The sequence below is a fragment of the Dermochelys coriacea genome, chromosome 3, assembly GCF_009764565.3.
Source record: "Dermochelys coriacea isolate rDerCor1 chromosome 3, rDerCor1.pri.v4, whole genome shotgun sequence".
Taxonomy (NCBI): Eukaryota; Metazoa; Chordata; order Testudines; family Dermochelyidae; genus Dermochelys; species Dermochelys coriacea.
In genome coordinates this window covers 120,727,232-120,745,544 of record NC_050070.1, presented here as the reverse complement: position 1 = coordinate 120,745,544, position 18,313 = coordinate 120,727,232, and the positions used below count along the sequence as shown (strand labels likewise).

Below are 18,313 nucleotides of genomic sequence, written 5' to 3'. Positions count from 1 at the left end.
TTTCCTGTTTTCCTTAACACAGATTCAGCTGATCACTCAGTTTCCCTACAGTCACTGAGAACAGATTTTTTTCCCCCCACAAAAGACATTTCATATCCATGCTCTGATTACTGACCAGTCCTAGACTCTTCAGTTAGAGCTTGGAGAAAACAAATCTTAGGATACACTTGCTGCATACTTCTGCGACCATTGAAGTAAATGGAAAAACTCAGGACATTGGAAGAGGAAATACACTAATTGCCTCAAGTATCTAGGTTTGAATAAACCATTCCTCAGTTAGGTCCCAATACTGCAACTTGTTACACACAGGCTTGGGATCAGAGCCTCCCAATGATACCCTAAAAAAACCCCAAACAGTTTCCTACCTTTTGTAACTGTTGTTCTTTGAGGTTAACCCATCCTAACCGTTAGACCTCACCTCCGAGCAGCATTTAATATTTTACATCCCTAATTTGTACTGCTAATTTTGAAGGGGCTCTGTTTTCTGAAAGATAATAAATTTTAGATTAAAAAGATAATAAATTACAAACGCTCTGTGCAGATAGGTGAGAATGACTGCTAGGCATGTTGCTACTTTTTCACCAAGGGGATTATTATAGCAGAGTGCCAGCACTGATTAACTACAGGCAAGACAAAAAGACAGTTAAGATAACGTAATTGTCTTTCCTGAACAATGGAACCAAGTGTCATTGAAGGAAGGTGGTCAACAAGTTCCTGATAATCAGCCCCCTACCATGAACTGCTCACAAGAGTTTTAGATTCTTATAAGGTTTTTGGTGCCAAACTAGGGCATATGGGGGGACTGAAGCAGGGAGGGGGAATCTAAGGGGTGATGAAGCAGTGCTGGGGCGTGGGGACTGGAAGAATGAGGGGAGAGGGGTTTAGGGCTGTGGATTAGGGAGGGCAGATATATAGAGATGCGTGTTAGGATCTGTGCCAGATCTGTCTGTATGCCAGGATCTGGGGTGTCTAAGCCACTCTCCCCGTCCCCACATATATGCTGAGATCTGAGGCGAGGGTGTGAGCCCCTCTCCCAGGCCTTCCATGTGTGTACTGGAATCTAAGAGGGCTAGCCAGCATTAGGGAAAAGGCCCTGCTTGAGATGGTGGCCATTGTGGGAGCGAAGGGCCCAGATGGGTGTACATCTCTGCCTACATCAGCAAGGAAACACATGACCTGCTATTAAGCTTCTGTCTGTAATATGCATACAGCAGCAGAGTGTGCCAGAGAGCAAGGAACTACTTTTAAACTGCTAATCCCTTTCTAAGTGCTAATGCCTTCATGGCACTAGAAGGGGAGGTAGCTCACAGTTCATCAGTTGTGAAATGGACCATGACTATCTTTTCGCTCTTGGCCCTGTCAGCATCTCTGCCCTTCAAAAATCTCAAAGCACAACCATAATCATCACTGCAGGGGGGATGACTAGTTAAGAATCACTTAGCATCCTTTATAATTACCTACTCACAGTTGTACCTCAACTTCAAACCCAGGTGATAACAACAGCTGCCTCAGTTAACATTGTCTTCTACAAATACCATTACTCTTTCTGCTCAAAAACTAGGACATTAACCCATAAAAAACTATGCAATGTAGAGTCAAGATTGCACAGGGGTATCTCATGTCCTTCCAGAACATCAAGTTCAGCTACATTCAAACCTCTGAAAATGAAATACAGTCATGCCCCCAAACATTTATAACACACATCAGTATGCAGTACCTTTTCAGTGCAGTACATTCAGGAAATAGGCATATGACCCCTGTAGGACACAGTCTAACATGAGATCTTTGCTAAGGCAAAACTTGTGTTAGGTGAGGTGTCTGAACAGGAGCTACCTACACCTGGCCTAATCCTCAAACACTTAGCCTAGCCCAGAGACACCACCACATTTGCTAAATTGTACCACCCTTTACAGCACCTGCAACTTTACAAAGAGCATGGCATTTAACAATACTTTCCACTTACCTTTCATTAAACCCACAGACCACTCTCATATCCCACCTCACGGCTGACAAACCCCATAGAAAGACCCGTGTGCACCATTTGACAAAATCTGCAGAATTTAGCACCATAATGAGACATACTAGATCTCTCAAGGTACACCTGAACTTATTTCTTTTGCATACACACATGAGGGGGAGATAGGAAGTCAGAGCAAGATAATTGGCTCAGACTCCTCCACTCCACATGGGCAGGGTTCCCTCAGAACTTTTCATACCACAGTGAAAGCTCTGCCAAGCTGCTCCAACTAATGCACTCTCCATTCCACAAAGCTAGATCTAACTCAGTGAATGCAAATGGAGGGCATGGAGATAACCCCCAGTGGCTATTGCCAGCTTCAAGGGGTCAGAGTTAAGGTTGTGTTGGCATGTACCTTAACTGTATTTCCTGGTTTTCAGAGGAGAGGCTTGAGTGAAGCTGAACTCAACCTTTTGGAAGGACAAAAGTTACCATTAGGAAACCTTACCTGTAGATTAACTAAGTACTTTGTTGGTGAATTTTACTTCTGTTTGTACAGCAAAGTGAACAGAGAGTGACCCATATGCAATTCTGGTTTGTGCACCATCAATAGAACAGTTAATTAAATCCCATCTGTAGACTCTTTACTCATGATTATGCACAAGCCAGAGGAACTAAGCTTGAATTTCAGGTTCTAGGTTAAGTTTGTAAGAATGGTACTTAAGAAAACCTTTTTCCTTACCAAGTGAGCAAATCTCATCTAGAAGAAATTGAGAAGCAAACAGAGAACCCCATTATGCCAATGTAACAGCCGTTAATGATATGAAACATCAGACCTATAGCTACTGTCTTAAAATCATGGGATGAAATCTTGCCTGTCAAATCCTCATTGACTTCAATGGGGCCAGGATTTTACCTGTTCTCCTTTACATATTCCTTTACATACTCCTTTATTCTCATTTATTTCTCAATTAATATGCAGGTCAGGGTTGTCCTAATGGGAGGATTTTGGTACTCCTTTCTGTCTCCTTTCATGTGTCCTCTGCTCCAAGTCTGACCTTATTTCTTCCTCTTCTTTTTTCTCTATTTATAGTTGTTTCCACATTATTGATTCACTTTAGTATTGCAATGCCTTTATACTCACCATCTCCTGAAGTTTCATATTCTGTTTTCTAGGCTTTGCCTCCTTTTACTCTTCTTCACCTTCTTCTCTGTTCATTCCATCTCTGTCTCCAGCCTTCATTTCACTCTTCTCTTCTCCCTCCTTCCTCCCCTTGCTTTCTCCTTCCTTTTGCCATCATTCACTCTCTCTCTGCTACATTCAATCTTCTCTCAATCATCCCTTTAGTCCATTGTTCTCCCTCCCTGCTTTACCCCAGAAATAGGCTCCATTTCATCCCTTCATGCCCCTCTGCAAGCGTCTGTTCCTATCGGATGTAGGACAGGTGGGAGAAGTGCAACTAAATCAGAGGAAGGCTTTCCACTTGCAACACAGAGTCAGAATTAATCAGATTCCATATTGATTTGTTTTTGTGCGGGCTCAAGATATTGTCGGGTGGGTTCACTGGCAACATGTGACTGGTCTGGTGGTAGTCCTTGAGGTGCACATGTACTCAGCGAGCCTGCTGTCAATTGCAAAATCTTAGCTGGCTGATTTTTCCTTCAGGCAGCCAAAGGGGAAACCAAAAGCTGAGACAGAACACAAGATGGACCTTGAAACCTGGGATATTCCGCCTATAGATGGTTTATACCTGCATATGTAGAACCTAAATGTACTTAGGTTCATTCATATTTAAGGCCCAACTATATCTGAAGTTGGAGGAAAGACAGAAATATGCTCTTTCCACTTTTTAAAAAAATCAGTTTTTCAATAACTGACGTTAAAAACTGACACTCAGTGTGGGTCTTATGGATAAACATATTTCTGTTCAGGATCTAGATCTTGTAGAGGTTGCTTCCCCCCCCCCCATTACTAACACCATAGTAGTTCCCTCCCACACTGAAAACTAGAAGAAGAATGAGGAACACACTTTCCTACATGCAACATTGAAGTTGTGTTGATTTTAGAGCCTAAATACATTGACAGATCAGAAGTGCAGCTTTCAGTAGCTCCTTGTTACTGGTTACTATTATGCTGCTCCTGCAGTTAGTAATGTGGTGTCAAGAACAATTAAGACAATTGTTCATTTAAAGCCTCAAATATTGTATAATGCATCTATTATAAATGCCAAGATTTCTGTAGTTAAAAATCTTCGTAGCATCACAAGTTGGTCATCTGCCTTACAAATCATGCTGCATGTAATTCCTGAGGTTTATGAGATCTGAAAATAATTGCAATTTGTCTGACCCATTCATCTACTAAAACCAGCTGCAAAGAATCTAATCTTCTCTCTACACAATTTTTAATGGCTTAATTAACATAGTAATCACTTGGATTTGAAAATACATCTTGCCTGTATTATTAGTAACATGTACAATGCGCAAGTTGATCAAGGATTCACTGATTTACAAAATGCAATCATCTCTGACATTACAATGGAGAACAACATTACTGTTTAATCATTAGTAATATAAAATTACTTTAAAAATATAGAGGTCTTTGAGAAAACAAGAAAAAGGAGCCTTTTAAAAACAGATCTTATTTATGAAGAATTGCATTTCATCGTACACAGTCTTGTACTGTAGACCACCTAGAGGGGAAAAACTATTAAAAAAAACAATGAAAGGGGAAAAATTTCTGCCAGATTAACCAGCATAGTGAACTTCTACACATTTATAGGTACTTTTAGTAAAAACATACATTTACTTTTATGTAAACATCAACTTCCATTTAGATTCTGCATTTATACAAATCAGAAGGTATCAGTATGAAGAACATTCAAACTTTTTATAAGATTAATTCAACATAACGTACTAATTGTTTAAAGAAAAGAGCAACAAAGGAGAAAGCAAAATATTCAAAGAGAAGAAAATACAGCCATGTGGCCCTGGATTATCAGTTTGAATCTCTGGTACCTTGTGCTCTGCAATGCAAACAAAATACAATCAAAGCTAAGAATCCTGCAGAACAAGGGATGGTTAATTATTTTGCTGAACGGTGCCATATGTGTATGTAAATTCCATCCGAGGGAGCTCACATGATGGAAAGCAGTTGCTGCTGGGGAAAAGTAAGACAGAAGAGTTGCCCTACACAGGAATCTCAGGCATTCTGATGATGGAGACACTGATTTTAATCTGCTAATCGAGAACTGTAACTATAGAAACAATTAATTAATTCAGTTCTGGTATTTTCCAGCAGATGTCCTCACGAGTCAATAGTGTCAACCAGAGATGCCACCATAACAAAAGGGTGGGGAAGGAAAGGAAAATAGATTCAAATTAAGGTGATATGAAAACCTGTAAATAAAAACAAGGTAATGGTAACAATACACTATTTTATTTATCATTCTTAAATACAATCTTGAAAGATTATAAACGAAGGGCAAAAAAAAATGGCATATCACTGGAATCTGAATGAATAAATGGCTCTAAAATGGGTATTCACAGTACTTCAATTCTGTTGTCAGACTTTCTATCTCCCTCTCCAGCACTGAAAAGCAAAAGGTTCTAAAAGTGATGGTCTATCATTTTAAACATTTAAATGTGAAGAGTGAACAGTGTGTTTCAGTTGGGGAATAACATAAAACCCTGTACAATATCCCTTTCTCTTACGTAAGAATGTCACTATAAACCATATCACAACATACAGTTGATGTGTTTCTGCCTCCACTACTTGCTAGTGGCAAGGACATACAAATGTTGCCACCAAATGGAGTTTCCTGTAAGCATGAGATGCCTTGGGTATTCCTGTGAAATTGCAAGCAGATGAATTTATAAATAAAGGTGATCCTTAGAGTTAGCTCAATAGCTGTGAAGTTTAAATACCACAGTAAAATATTTATCTTACTTGTTCTTTCACATAGTGGATAATCAATCCTTGGTACACTGATATCTGTAGAATAAATAAAATATTAAGACCCACTTAGCTACAGATTCACTTATCCAATCAAGTATTGTTTTTGTAAGGTTATACAGTAATTTCCCCTAGTGGCAACTGATTTAAAACAACTTTCCCTTCTACTAACAAAACCAGAAATATTTCACTTACTGTTCAGTACTATGAGCAAAGGATACGTTTTTTTTCCTTTTTTTCACTAGCAAAATTTTAGTGCTTATGTCAGGGAAGGCTGATAACACTAACCAAAGCAAATAAAATGTGAAAAGGTGCTATGAATGCATCATCCCAAACCTCAGTTCATCCAAAATAGTCTTGAGATGAAACATCCCTTTTTGTTCTCAGGTCTAAAAGAATACAAACAGTGCAGTGGTTTTGTAATAAGCATTCATCATGGGCTAGGTTAAGAATACAAACTTTGGTGTTTCTGAGAGGTGATAGTACACTGTGTTGGATTATTATAATTATTTGGATGCCCTCAAATCACTCTGACATTCAATGTGCTTTGAGCACTTAATTCCCTTAGGCTCCTTTGAAAATCCCAGCCATAAGTAATACACTCTCCTTCCCACTATCAGAGCTAGTGCTGTTAGGCTGGTGGAAACTCATGGATATGCACCTCGCTAAGTTTTTCTGTCAGCCCCATCTCCATAGTACCTGACTGTCTAGCTGTGGATTGGAATCCAGCACAAAGGGAGTTCTTCTTCGGAGAGGACATACCCAAAAAGAGAGAGAAGATCTGAGAAAGAATTTCTGAGCAACCTTGCGAGACTGAATAGGAAAAGAAACTGAGAAGCTATATCCCCTTATGTGAAAACTTGCAAACATTTTAATGACTCACCATCACTATTAATGATGGAGCATGCATAGACTCATTGAAATTTAGTGCAGGAAGGGACTTCAAAAGGTCATCTAGTCCATCCATAACCAACTGTGAAATGGGACCCAAGAAATCAGTTTATGTTATCAAAGTTTTCCTTCTATATTTTCTATACCTACAACTAGGTGAAAGGTGATATCACCATTTAGAGAAATAAAATTGGTTACAAAATCTCAAAGTCTGAGGGCTCTTGTCAGCATGTCATCTGACATTTCAATAGCATAAATGGCTGTGTTCCAAGAGGCTTATTGTGCTCTTTTTTAAAAATATGGCAATTTTTTTCACTTGATGTCCGTGAATGACCATGTTTCAATGCTGCAGGAATGTCATGCTTCTTGATCGATCAAGGAAACATTCTATATAATAGCAATTTGCAGTTGAAATAATATCTTGAGCTTGATGGAAAGACTCTCTGCATTTAATTTATCCTGAGAAGAGATTATTGCGGGTTCTAGAATCTGAAAAACAAGTCAGATACAGAAAATTATAACGTTCGAGTTCTCTCAGCTTATGCACAGGGTCCTCTTCAATTGTCCCTGAGTGGAGATATTTTCCATAAACCATAACTCTTATTTTCCCTAATCACAAACGGAAGCATAAAACTTTGTAATATAAATATTTCCATTTTAAATAATGGATGGAAATATACAGATGAAAATTTATGACTAGACAGCAGCTACAGTGTATCGCTTGTTTGTTCAGGTTCACTCCATTGACTTTTCTCTTCCTTCTGAAGCCTAACATCCAGGAGATTAGGTCCTAAGCAGATATTAAGTATCGGTACTTAATACACAGGTTTGCTGTAGAAACAATGTGATGCCAAAACAGACAGCCTATACAAAGCTATACATAATACTAAAGCAAAACAATTCATGGTCAGATTTTCCCTGTGGCTCTGGGCTCATTATGCAAATATATCAAAGTCAAAAAATTAACCCCCTGATAGACTAAGTCATCCAAATGGGACTTTTCCAGTAAACTGTATAAGGATAACTGTATGCATATCCAAAGAAACAGGATGTCATTTTATTGGATGTCCGCAGGTAATCTTATCACACAAGGGAGTGGAAGAATCTGTGGTATGGCACAACACAATACTTTATTCTAAACAATTAAATAGAAGGTTAAATGATATGTAGCATGATAAAAATCAGTAGCCTCCATATTTTAGGCAGCACTGATTAATTTAAAATAAAATTTAATAAATTGAAAAAATAATGTTGTCCATTGGTTAATCTATTGCACCGTCTTTAAATGAAACAGCACATTGAAACTCACAAATAAAAAAGCAGCACTCTCTTTTAATACCAACACCACTGTAACACATACCTTAGCGTGGCATGCAAATCCATATGTGAAGTAATTTTTTTGTATTAACAAACGGAATGGTTATTTTCTATTTCAAATATTAGTAGCATAACACGTAAGTGCAGATCATTCTGGCCACAAGTGTGGTAAGCCTTAACAAGTGTGTATTACAAGAGCATAAAATGCATAATGTAACACTTACATCCAAAAACCTCTTTTTTTTATATTGTAACATAGGCCGTCCTACAGGTAGGATTACAAGTTGCTGGACCCACATCTTCAGTTAACAGGATTACTGACCTTTCCTGGTTTTATTTAAAAAATAGAAGCAGTCACCATCAAAGCAGAACCATTAACAATCCAGTCAAAAGAATGCCATAGTTCCTTTGAAAAAATAATTTGTCCATTTAGCAAACTCCATTACTTGGGAAAGTTTTCATTATATAGGCATGTTGGAGTCTTACGGTGGTACTGTAAAGTCTTTCCTGTTGGGTATACATTTGTACAACCACTATGATATGGTATAATATCATCAATAAAAATTGGTCAAACTGAGCTAAGCTTCACAAGACCACGCACTGAGTCTTCATGCAATGAATCTTGGCTAGCTAGGCTTAGGACATGCATGGTATGGCTGTGTGTTATAGGGCTCCCTGCTGGCAGCATACCAGGAGGTGATGGAGCTTCCTCAGGAGTGAGAAACTGATGACCTTCATGTTCCTCTTTTAACGGTATCATGTCTGTCAAACCTGTTTCTGATGTGAGATTTTGCATGGAGGACGGTGGTGTCGGCTGCCCTAGGGTTAGCGTGGCACAAGGAGCGCCGATAGTAGTCTTTCCTGGTAAAGGTAGCTCTTCACTAGTTATGCTGGGTTCACTCTGTAGTAGTGGTGTGGCAGCAGCCTGTAAAACGAATTTAGTGCTCTGAATGCACTGATCTTGATCACACTGAAGGGGGTCAAAACCCATACAGGGCAAACAAAACAGAAATGGGAGGATGTGGACAGAAGAGGTATGAAAAAAAATGGGATGTGAGAAGAAAGAAGAGAGTCATTAGTATCATTCCATGGTTAGACTGCTGACAAAAAAGAGCATGCATAACTAAACCAGCTGCATTCTGGGACAAAAGTCGGAGTAGACTATGATAAACATTACAATATATGAGAGTCAGGGACTTCAGCTGACTCTAAAGTGGTCTAAACAAAGTTTACTTAGTTGGTTATTATTTATTCTTATTTGAAAATCTTGGAAATGCCCAATGATCGGGTTTTGCTTGGTTTGCTGCATATTTGGACAAAAGTGGCAGCTCAAATGTCACTAACTCCAAAAAGCATTTCAGCAGGCAGCTGGACAACTTTAACACAGAAACTTTTACTCTATGATGGTGAGGAATTAGAAAAAATCTTAAGCCATATCGCAAATATCTTTGAGTTTCAGAGCACTCGGTTTGTCTCCTTTCCACTTATTTTATCAGGCTTCATGTAACCTGAGAATTACTGGGCTATAGAAGAGCTTTTTCAGGGCAAACATCCCTTTGAATGCAGCCAGTTTTGTAAAAATTAATCTAGTAATACAGTCTCATTGCCCAAGATTTTGCTTCCCAGGTTGTTTAAGCTGTTAATATTCTTCAGCCAGGAGATATGTACAAAACAATTATCAACCTGCAGCTTGGTCACATGGACTTGATAGAAAAGTTCACTTCCATGGTTTTTTATGCTGCTTATTCATTTGTTTAATCTTGACAGTATGGAGGACCAAAACATAGCTGATTAAACATTTATTTTCTGGCAAGCATCCACGATTTTTTAAACACAACGGACCAAATTCACGCAGCTGTAACTCCATTTAAGCCAGTAGAATTTCACCAGGAATTAATTTGACATAAAATCATTTACAAGGACAGTATTTGCAAAAATTAGTCAGTCAATCCCCAGCGTGGCCGAGTTGTAAACCACAATACTGTAATATGTCTAACTAACTAAAAATTGAAACATGGTCATGGGCAAACCATTGATTGGCAAAGATATCATCCCTTCTTCAAAAAAATATATATACCAAGGCATCAGTTTTGAGATAACTGCTCTTTAAGGGAGAAGGCTGGAGTCTACAGCCTAGGGGTAACCAAGGAGGCACTGCCCACGCTAGGATTGAGCTATCTAAACATGAAGAGGCAGCTGAGAGAGAGACAGGGGAGTAGAAGCCATGTATGCTGTAGTGGGTGGTGATTTCTCTGTCTCCAGGAGACCGGTCTAATCAGACTCAGATACTTGGTGTTATGTCTGACAGCTTTGAACCAGGGTCCTGAGGTGAGAGTCTTATGAACCATTTGTTGTAATTGCTCCTGCCCTTATGCCTTATTAAAGACAACATGCTATTTTATTAATGTGTATTGGCTTCTCTTCTGTCTTCCCCTGCTGCTCCCAGGCTGTTAAAGTGAACCTACTATTGCCCCAATCAGCGGAAATTAAGGTGCAGCCCAGCACCCTACTCACACCCCTGAGTGACATAAGTTTTGCCAACATAGGCTGTAGTGTAGGCATATCCTTAATTAATTGCCTGCCACTGACGTGGTCTTGGGCACTGGTGCATCACTCAGATCCCCCACCAAGCGAAATGGCTCCACAGAAGCTACAATAAAATATAGTCCATAATGACCATATAATCACAATACATAGGGAAAAAATGGTAAGGTACTCTAAATGGTTTAGAAGCCTAACTCTCATTTCCTTTTAGTGGGACTTGGGCACTTCTGAAACTTTCACCCACGATGTAATTTGTATACTCCTTATGCAGTTTCATCTTTCAGAATGATGTATACATTGAGTGTCAAAACATTCTTTTCTTTCATACAATCCTCTTATTCAAGGCTTGGTGGTGAGCATTCAGGCCTGGATCTAGCAAAGCACTGAAGCATGTAAGTCAGGAGTCTCAAACATGCGGCCTGTGGAGTTATTTCCCACCGCCCACCATAGCTCCCCTCCCCCAAGCCTCCTCCCCCCTGCTTCTGCCCCCTCGAGCGTGCCACGTCCGCGCTCCTGCGCTTCCCGCCACTAAACAGCTGTTTGGCGGTGATTAGGACTTTCCATGGGGGGGAGGAGCAGGAACATGGCGCGCTCAGGAGAGGAGGTGGAGGACAAGCGGGGCTGGGGCAGGGATTTGGGGAAGGGGTTGGAATGGGGATGGGGGCAGGGCCTCATGGAAGGGGAGGAGTGGGGGCGGGGCCGGGGCGCTTTTGTAACTTTGTATGAAAAGGTGTCAGTGATGCAGCCCTCGGGCCAATGTACTAGTCCTCATGTGGCCCTTGTGGTGATTTGAGTTTGAGATCCCTGATGTAAGTAGTCCCATACGACTTTAAAAGCTTAAAGCTGAGCACATACTTCAGTGCTTTGCTGGGAAGGGGCAGGGTGCTCAGCACCTTGCAGGATCAAGTCCTTGATTGGCTATTCATTGTGAAGACCCATTCTTGATTAATAAATGGCTATTTCACCCCATCCCAAGTAATTAACTAAGCTATAGCCCCTGTATCAACCTTATTAGGAATGCCCTACAAAAATGGGGTCAGCATTCTAATCCTTCCAAAGAGACGACAAATTCCTTCTTCTCTGAGAAGTACTAGTCAAACACTATACTCTTACACAACAAAGGCTATAACCACCAGAGCATACTCATAATAAATAATTTTAGCAGCTAATTTAATGCCTTAGTGATGTTTCAGCATTTATCTTCAAAAGCAGATCATTGCCTAATGTGTTCCAGCACCATAAGTACACAATTTAAATAGCATGAAGGCAATTTACTTAGAGTTATGTAATGGTCTGCATTAAATCATTTTAATTGAATTCTAATTCATTGATTTCTAATTCATTGTAACTGAACCAACATCTCAAAGATACTGAGAAAGCAGCTTGATAAAGCTCCATTAAAAAGGAAGCCATACATTTATCAGAGTTTAATGTGTATAAAAGAGCATTCTCCTTTTTCTCCACTTCCATGAGTCCCCTTTTCTGAAGGTTGGTACCACATCTCATTTCCTGACCACTACTCTCTACCTGGTACATCCCCAGCACTCCATCCCTTTTCCAAAATAATTTTCAGTAGTTTGGTAAATTCGTGAGCTAAATCCTTAATACCCCAAGAAGCATGCCATCTGGACCAGCTGACTCATAGCTGTTCATATTTCCCTAGTAATTCCTCCCCTGCCTTTTATCAATTGCTATTTGAAGTCCTCCTTTAAAAACACTCCTTCCAACAAGCCTACACACCACAGTCCTCCCTTCGGGGGAGCATTCACAACAATTATTGGGTGGGTGGGAATGAATCTAACAAGATACATGCTATATTTCACTATTCATTCACACTGCATTTTGTTGCCTCCTTGAGTTTGCATACTGTCTACTACCCTAGATTTCAAACTCTTCATGGCAGGCACTATGCCTTTTTACATGGTTTGTAAGTCACCTTGCTCATGGTTGGTGCTATATATAAAAGATTATTAAAGAACAACATATTTCTGACTTCTTACTCTGTATTAAGATGATTTCCTACCAAATGTGTTGTTATGCCAGTTCATATATACAATACAATAATTATTAATGATTTATACAGTGTCAACTTGTGATAGCAACAAATTACTTGCGTGCTTCAACTAAAGAAAAGAGAACAGCCGGAACAGATCAGTGACAATCTCTAGTGCTTTTTTGTTGTTCGGATGCACCATTTCCTTACACAGCTTCTGTTTAGATTTCCAATATTCTGCATTTCATGAACCGTGATCAAATATGCAACTTTTTATGTAAAATATAACAGTAAACAGCTTTCCACAATCTTAAACAGGCAAATCTTGGGACATACTAAGTTTTAAATTTGTTTTGAGAATGGATTATAGTGGGATTTATATTATAAGAGGCATATGCATGAAATGAATCTCTCAAATCTATGACATTTTTATGCAAGTATAACACTCTTTGATTTGTGATATACGCAAGCTATCAAAAAGAGATTTGTCTACGAAGATAATCTGAAGGTGTTCCCTGATTACATGATATGTTTCCTGGGTGACACAAAGTACGGGAGGGGAAAATGTTAGTAGGAAGTGCCCTCAAAGGTATTCCACTGAAGTTTTCAATATTAAAATTTTAGATTAAAAAAACCCCTAAAAAGCCAACAATGGGGTATCAAACTATTTATAGCTCAATTGTTCAAAAAAGATTAGAGTTAAGCCCCTTGGCTCCTTTTTCCTCTAGATCCTATCATCTGATTTTGTTTGCTGTACACAGCTTCCCCCTTTTTACTGGAGCAGCTGACTGAGCCTAAAAAATACTGGATCAAGTGCTTGTAAGTACACAAGTTCGATTGTGTATATTATATAAATATATCTATATGGAAATTTGTTATTTTGATATTTATTTTCACACCAACAGCCACGTACCAAATGCAAACTAGACAATGTGAAAAAGCTAATTCTTTACTTTATTTCACAAATAATTCATACAAAGAAGTGTATGCACACAGGTTTTCTGAAGAAAATTTGATTTTACCCCACACAATATATATTATTAGAGCTCTTGTTCATATTAATATAGCTCTCACACTCTAACACCACCAGCAGCAATTCTATTAGTTTTAAATGCAAAATTAACTTCATAGCTAAAATTTTCTATTAGCAATATCTTTAAAAATATTACAGTTTTCAAAGTACTTAAGAAAAGGCTGCACAACAGAGTTCTCTAATGAGCTACAAATAAAATACAAACAATAATAAATGGTTAAGAGGAGGATTGGTTGAACTGAATGATGGAGTTATGACTTAGTGGGCATACCTGAAACCTGGTGAGATGAAACACGTAACTGTGCCCACCTAAACTGACATGCCAATCTATATGTGAAAGGTGGAGGGATGGAAGGTGAAACTGTATATCAATGTACACAATGCTATCTTTTGACAGTGAAGGATAGGATGATGATACACTTGGTAAGAATGGAAGGAATTGTGTTTGTGCAGTGCCCAGAGCAGTGGAGCACCAATCCCAACTGGGGCCTTTAGGTGCTATCATAATAGAAATATTTACTACTAATAATAATTGTAATGATGGAAGGAATGAAAAGCAAAGGAGAAAGTACAACGCTATAGATCATGTGGAGAATGAGAATTAAAATTTCATGGACCAAACCTCGAAGTGCTAAAAAACATAAGATAGTCCTTTTATGAATATCCTTACCCAGAGGATAAACTGTTTGTTACTCTTCAGATGTATACATATGAAAATTATTCCTAGGATTTGTGGAGGGCAGCGTTATGACTCCAGCCAGAGGCTCTACATCTTGCAGAAAGGGAAGAAATGGAGGACTGAGAATAATACGGGAACTTGGCACCAATGACTGTAAACTACCAAGATACTAAGGAACAGATGCCTACGATGCGATAGCACAAATGTTAGATTTAAAAAAAAGGAAGTTAAGGAAATTAAGAAATAGACTAAGCATGATGTAAAGGATGGAAATATTAAGATTTACCAGTTGGTAACAAGGTGGAGAATCCTAAGAGACACCGTTCTTAACAACAAACTACAATTCCTCTGGGAGGTGACGGGGTGTGTGTGTGTGTGCGTGTTTGTGTGTGTGTGCACAGAATGAAAAGTATTAAATGTTGCTTTATAATGGATTGCCAAAAGAACTGAGGGTAAAAATACCCTGTATTAGAAATCAAATAAGAATACAAAGAATCAATTCAGGCTTGTAAGGAAAAGATAAATACAAGAGAAATGTAGATTGACTTAATCGTAGGCACAAGGAGTAAGGGGAATAAGAGCTTTCACAGATCTATGAAAGGAAAAAAGAACTAAATAGAAAGTAGGAATAAATGAGGAGAGGGTAACAGATGATTCCATAATGGATGAGATACTGCAGTCCTTGCTTTTAAAAAAAACCAAAAACCAAAAAAACAAAACCAAAAAAACCCAACTCTTTAAACAAGAGAGAGGGTATTTGGACAATTGTGAAGTAATGAAGACCTTGTAAAAACTGCAATTGATAAAAGGCAGGGGAGGAAATACTTGGGAAATATGAACAACTATGAGTCAGCTGGTCCAGATGACAGGCTTCTTAGGATATTAAGGAGTTAGTTCATGAATTTACCAAACTACTGAAAATTATTTTGGAAAAGGGATGGGGTGCTAGAGATGTACCAGACAGAGGGTCGTGGTTGGGAAATCAAATGTGGTACCAATCTTCAGAAAAGGATTGTATCATCCTGGTAATTACCATCTGGTAAATCTAATTTCAGACCCTAGTCAAATAATGGAAATATTGGGAGAAAAAACTTTGTAAACATCTAGAAAATAAGCCTCCAGTTTGTGAAGAACAAATTACACCAAACAATCTCTGTCTCAGTGCTTTGAGAGGACTGCAAAATCAGTGAATGAAGAGAATGCAGATGTAATTATCAAGACTGAAGTAAATCATTCAATGGACAGCAACACAAAATCTCAATGGCAAAATTATTGCAAATTCCCTTAAATATAAAAACAATGTCACAGATTGTAAATAGGATGATGGATCACAAATAAGGATAGTTATAAAAGGTACTGTATTGCATTGGAAGGAGGAGTGTGGTGGATTGCCATTGAGATTGGTCTTTGAGTTAGAGTTAATCTTAAAATCTTCAGTGATAAGACCTTGAAGAGGGCAACCACCACAATAAATTCACAAATGATACTGAACAAGAAGATGCTGTGAAAAATGAAGATATAAAACAAAGCATCCTAGAAAGATTAAAAGATGGGAGCTGGCATTAAAATGAGATTCTGCCTGGAAAGATGCAAGCCAGTGGGGAAAATATTCTGAAACAGTCAATTTTAATTCAACCTGGAAAGAAATTATGAGGGAGACACAGAAGTGACAGTGCAGAGAATATTAGATGGGTCATCACTGAATCATGGCAGAAACAGGCCAATAAGATTGTATTCCATAGATAGAATCATTACAGTATAGCACAGCACGGAAAAGTGATAACTGTTCTCTGTATGGTTTGGTGGGACTGCCCCTGGAATTTTGCATCCACTTAGAATCACAGAATCATAGACTATCAGGGGTGGAAGGGACCTCAGGAGGTCATCTAATTCAACCCCCTGCTCAAAGCAGGACCAATCCCAACTAAATCATCCCAGCCAGGGCTTTGTCAAGCTTGACCTTAAAAACCTCAAAGGAAGGAGGTTCAACCACCTCCCTAGGCAACACATTCCAGTGCTTCACCACGCTCTTAGGAAAAAGTTTTTCCTAATATCCAACCTAAACCACCACCACTGCAACTTGAGACCATTACTCTTTGTTCTGTCATCTATTACCACTGAGAACAGTCTAGCTCCATCCTCTTTGGAACCCCCTTTCAGGTAGTTGAAAGCAGTTATCAAATTCCCCCTCATTCTTCTCTTCTGCAGACTAAACAATCCCAGTTCCCTCAGCCTCTTCTCATAAATCGTGTGTTCCAGTCCCCTGATCAATTTTGTTGCCCTCTGCTGGACGCTTTCCAATTTTTCCACATCCTTCTTGTAGTGTGGGGCTCAAAATTGGACACAGTACTCCAGATGAGGCCTCACCAATGTCGAATAGAGGGGAATGATCACATCCCTCGATCTACCAGCAATGCCCCTACTTATACATCCCAAAATGCCGTTAGCCTTCTTGGCAACAAAGGCACACTGTTGACTCATATCCAGCTTCTCATCCGTTGTAACCCCTACATCCTTTTCTGCAGAACTGCTGCCTATCCATTCGGTCCCTAGTCTGTAGTGGTGCATAGGATTCTTCCGTCCTAAGTGCCAGACTCTGCACTTGTCCTTGTTGAACCTCATCAGATTTCTTTTGGCCCAATCCTCTAATTTGTCTAGGTCCCTTTGTATCTTATCCCTACCCTCCAGCGTATCTACCACTCCTCCCAGTTTAGTGTTGTCAAGGTTCCTTTCCCACACTGAACTTTAGGATACAGATGTGGGGACCTGCATGAAAACCTCTTAAGCTTACTTTTACCAGTTTAGGTTAAAACTTACCCAAGGTACAAACTATTTTACCTTTTGCCCTTGGACTTTTGCTGCCACCACCAAACGTCTAACTGGGTTTTTTATTAGGAAAGAGCCGTTTGGAAACATCTTTTCCCCCAAAATCCTCACCAAAACCCTGCACCTCCTTCCTGGGGAAGGTTTGTTAAAAAACCTCACCAATTTGCATAGGTGAACACAGACCCAAACCCTTGGATCTTAAGAACAATAAAAAAGCATTCAGTTTCTTAAAAGAATTTTAATAGAAGAAAAAGTAAAAAGAATTACCTCTGTAAAATCAGGATGGTAAATACCTTACAGGGTAATTAGATTCAAAACATAGAGAATCCCTCTAGGCAAAACCTTAAGTTACAAAAAGACACAAAGACAGGAACATACATTCCATTCAGCACAGTTTATTTTCTCAGCCATTTAAAGAAATCATAATCTAACATATATCTAGCTAGATTACTTACTAAATTCTAAGACTCCATTCCTGTTCTGTCCCCGGCAAAAGCATCACCCAGACAGACCCAGACCCTTTGTTTCTCCCCCCCTCCAGCTTTGAAAGTATTTTCTCTCCTCATTGGTCATTGTGGTCAGGTGCCAGCAAGGTTATCCTAGCTTCTTAACCCTTTACAGGTGAAAGAGTTTTTCCTCTGGCCAGGAGGGATTTTAAAGGTGTTTACCCTTCCCTTTATATTTATGACAAGTGTCATCTGCAAATTTGCTGAGGGTGCAGTAAACGCCATCCTCCAGATCATTAATGAAGATATTGAACAAAACTGGCCCCAGGACGGACCGCTTGATACCGGCTGCCAACTAGACATGGAGCCATTGATCACTACCCGTTGAGCCTGACGATCTAGCCAGCTTTCTATCCACCTTATAGTCCATTCATCCAGCCCATACTTCTTTAACTTGCTGGCAAGAATACTGTGGGAGACAGTATCAAAAGCTCTGCTAAAGTCAAGGAATAACACATCCACTGCTTTCCCCTCATCCACACAGCCAGTTATCTCGTCATAGAAAGCATTTAGATTAGTCAGACATGGCTTGCCCTTGGTGAATCCATGCTGACTGTTCTGATCACTTTCCTCTCCTCTTAAGTGCTTCAGAACTGATTCCTTGAGGACCTGCTT

At 39.3% G+C, this 18,313-nt stretch overlaps 1 protein-coding gene across 10 annotated transcripts in view; it reads right to left on the bottom strand.

Moving 5' to 3' along the window:
• Window positions 1–4,453: 4,453 nt before the first annotated feature.
• ZDHHC14 (zinc finger DHHC-type palmitoyltransferase 14) overlaps window positions 4,454–18,313 on the bottom strand; it is a 163,929-nt gene continuing 150,069 nt past the window's right edge. For 5 of the 10 annotated variants that reach the window (XM_038395566.2, XM_038395564.2, XM_043512235.1 and 2 more), the window contains one exon: window positions 4,454–9,087. In XM_038395566.2, coding sequence (XP_038251494.1) covers window positions 8,686–9,087 — 402 coding nt within the window. In that variant the 3' untranslated portion in view covers window positions 4,454–8,685. The remainder of the gene's footprint in view (window positions 9,088–18,313) is intronic. The other 5 variants (XM_038395567.2, XM_043512237.1, XM_043512239.1 and 2 more) reach the window with 1 other exon arrangement.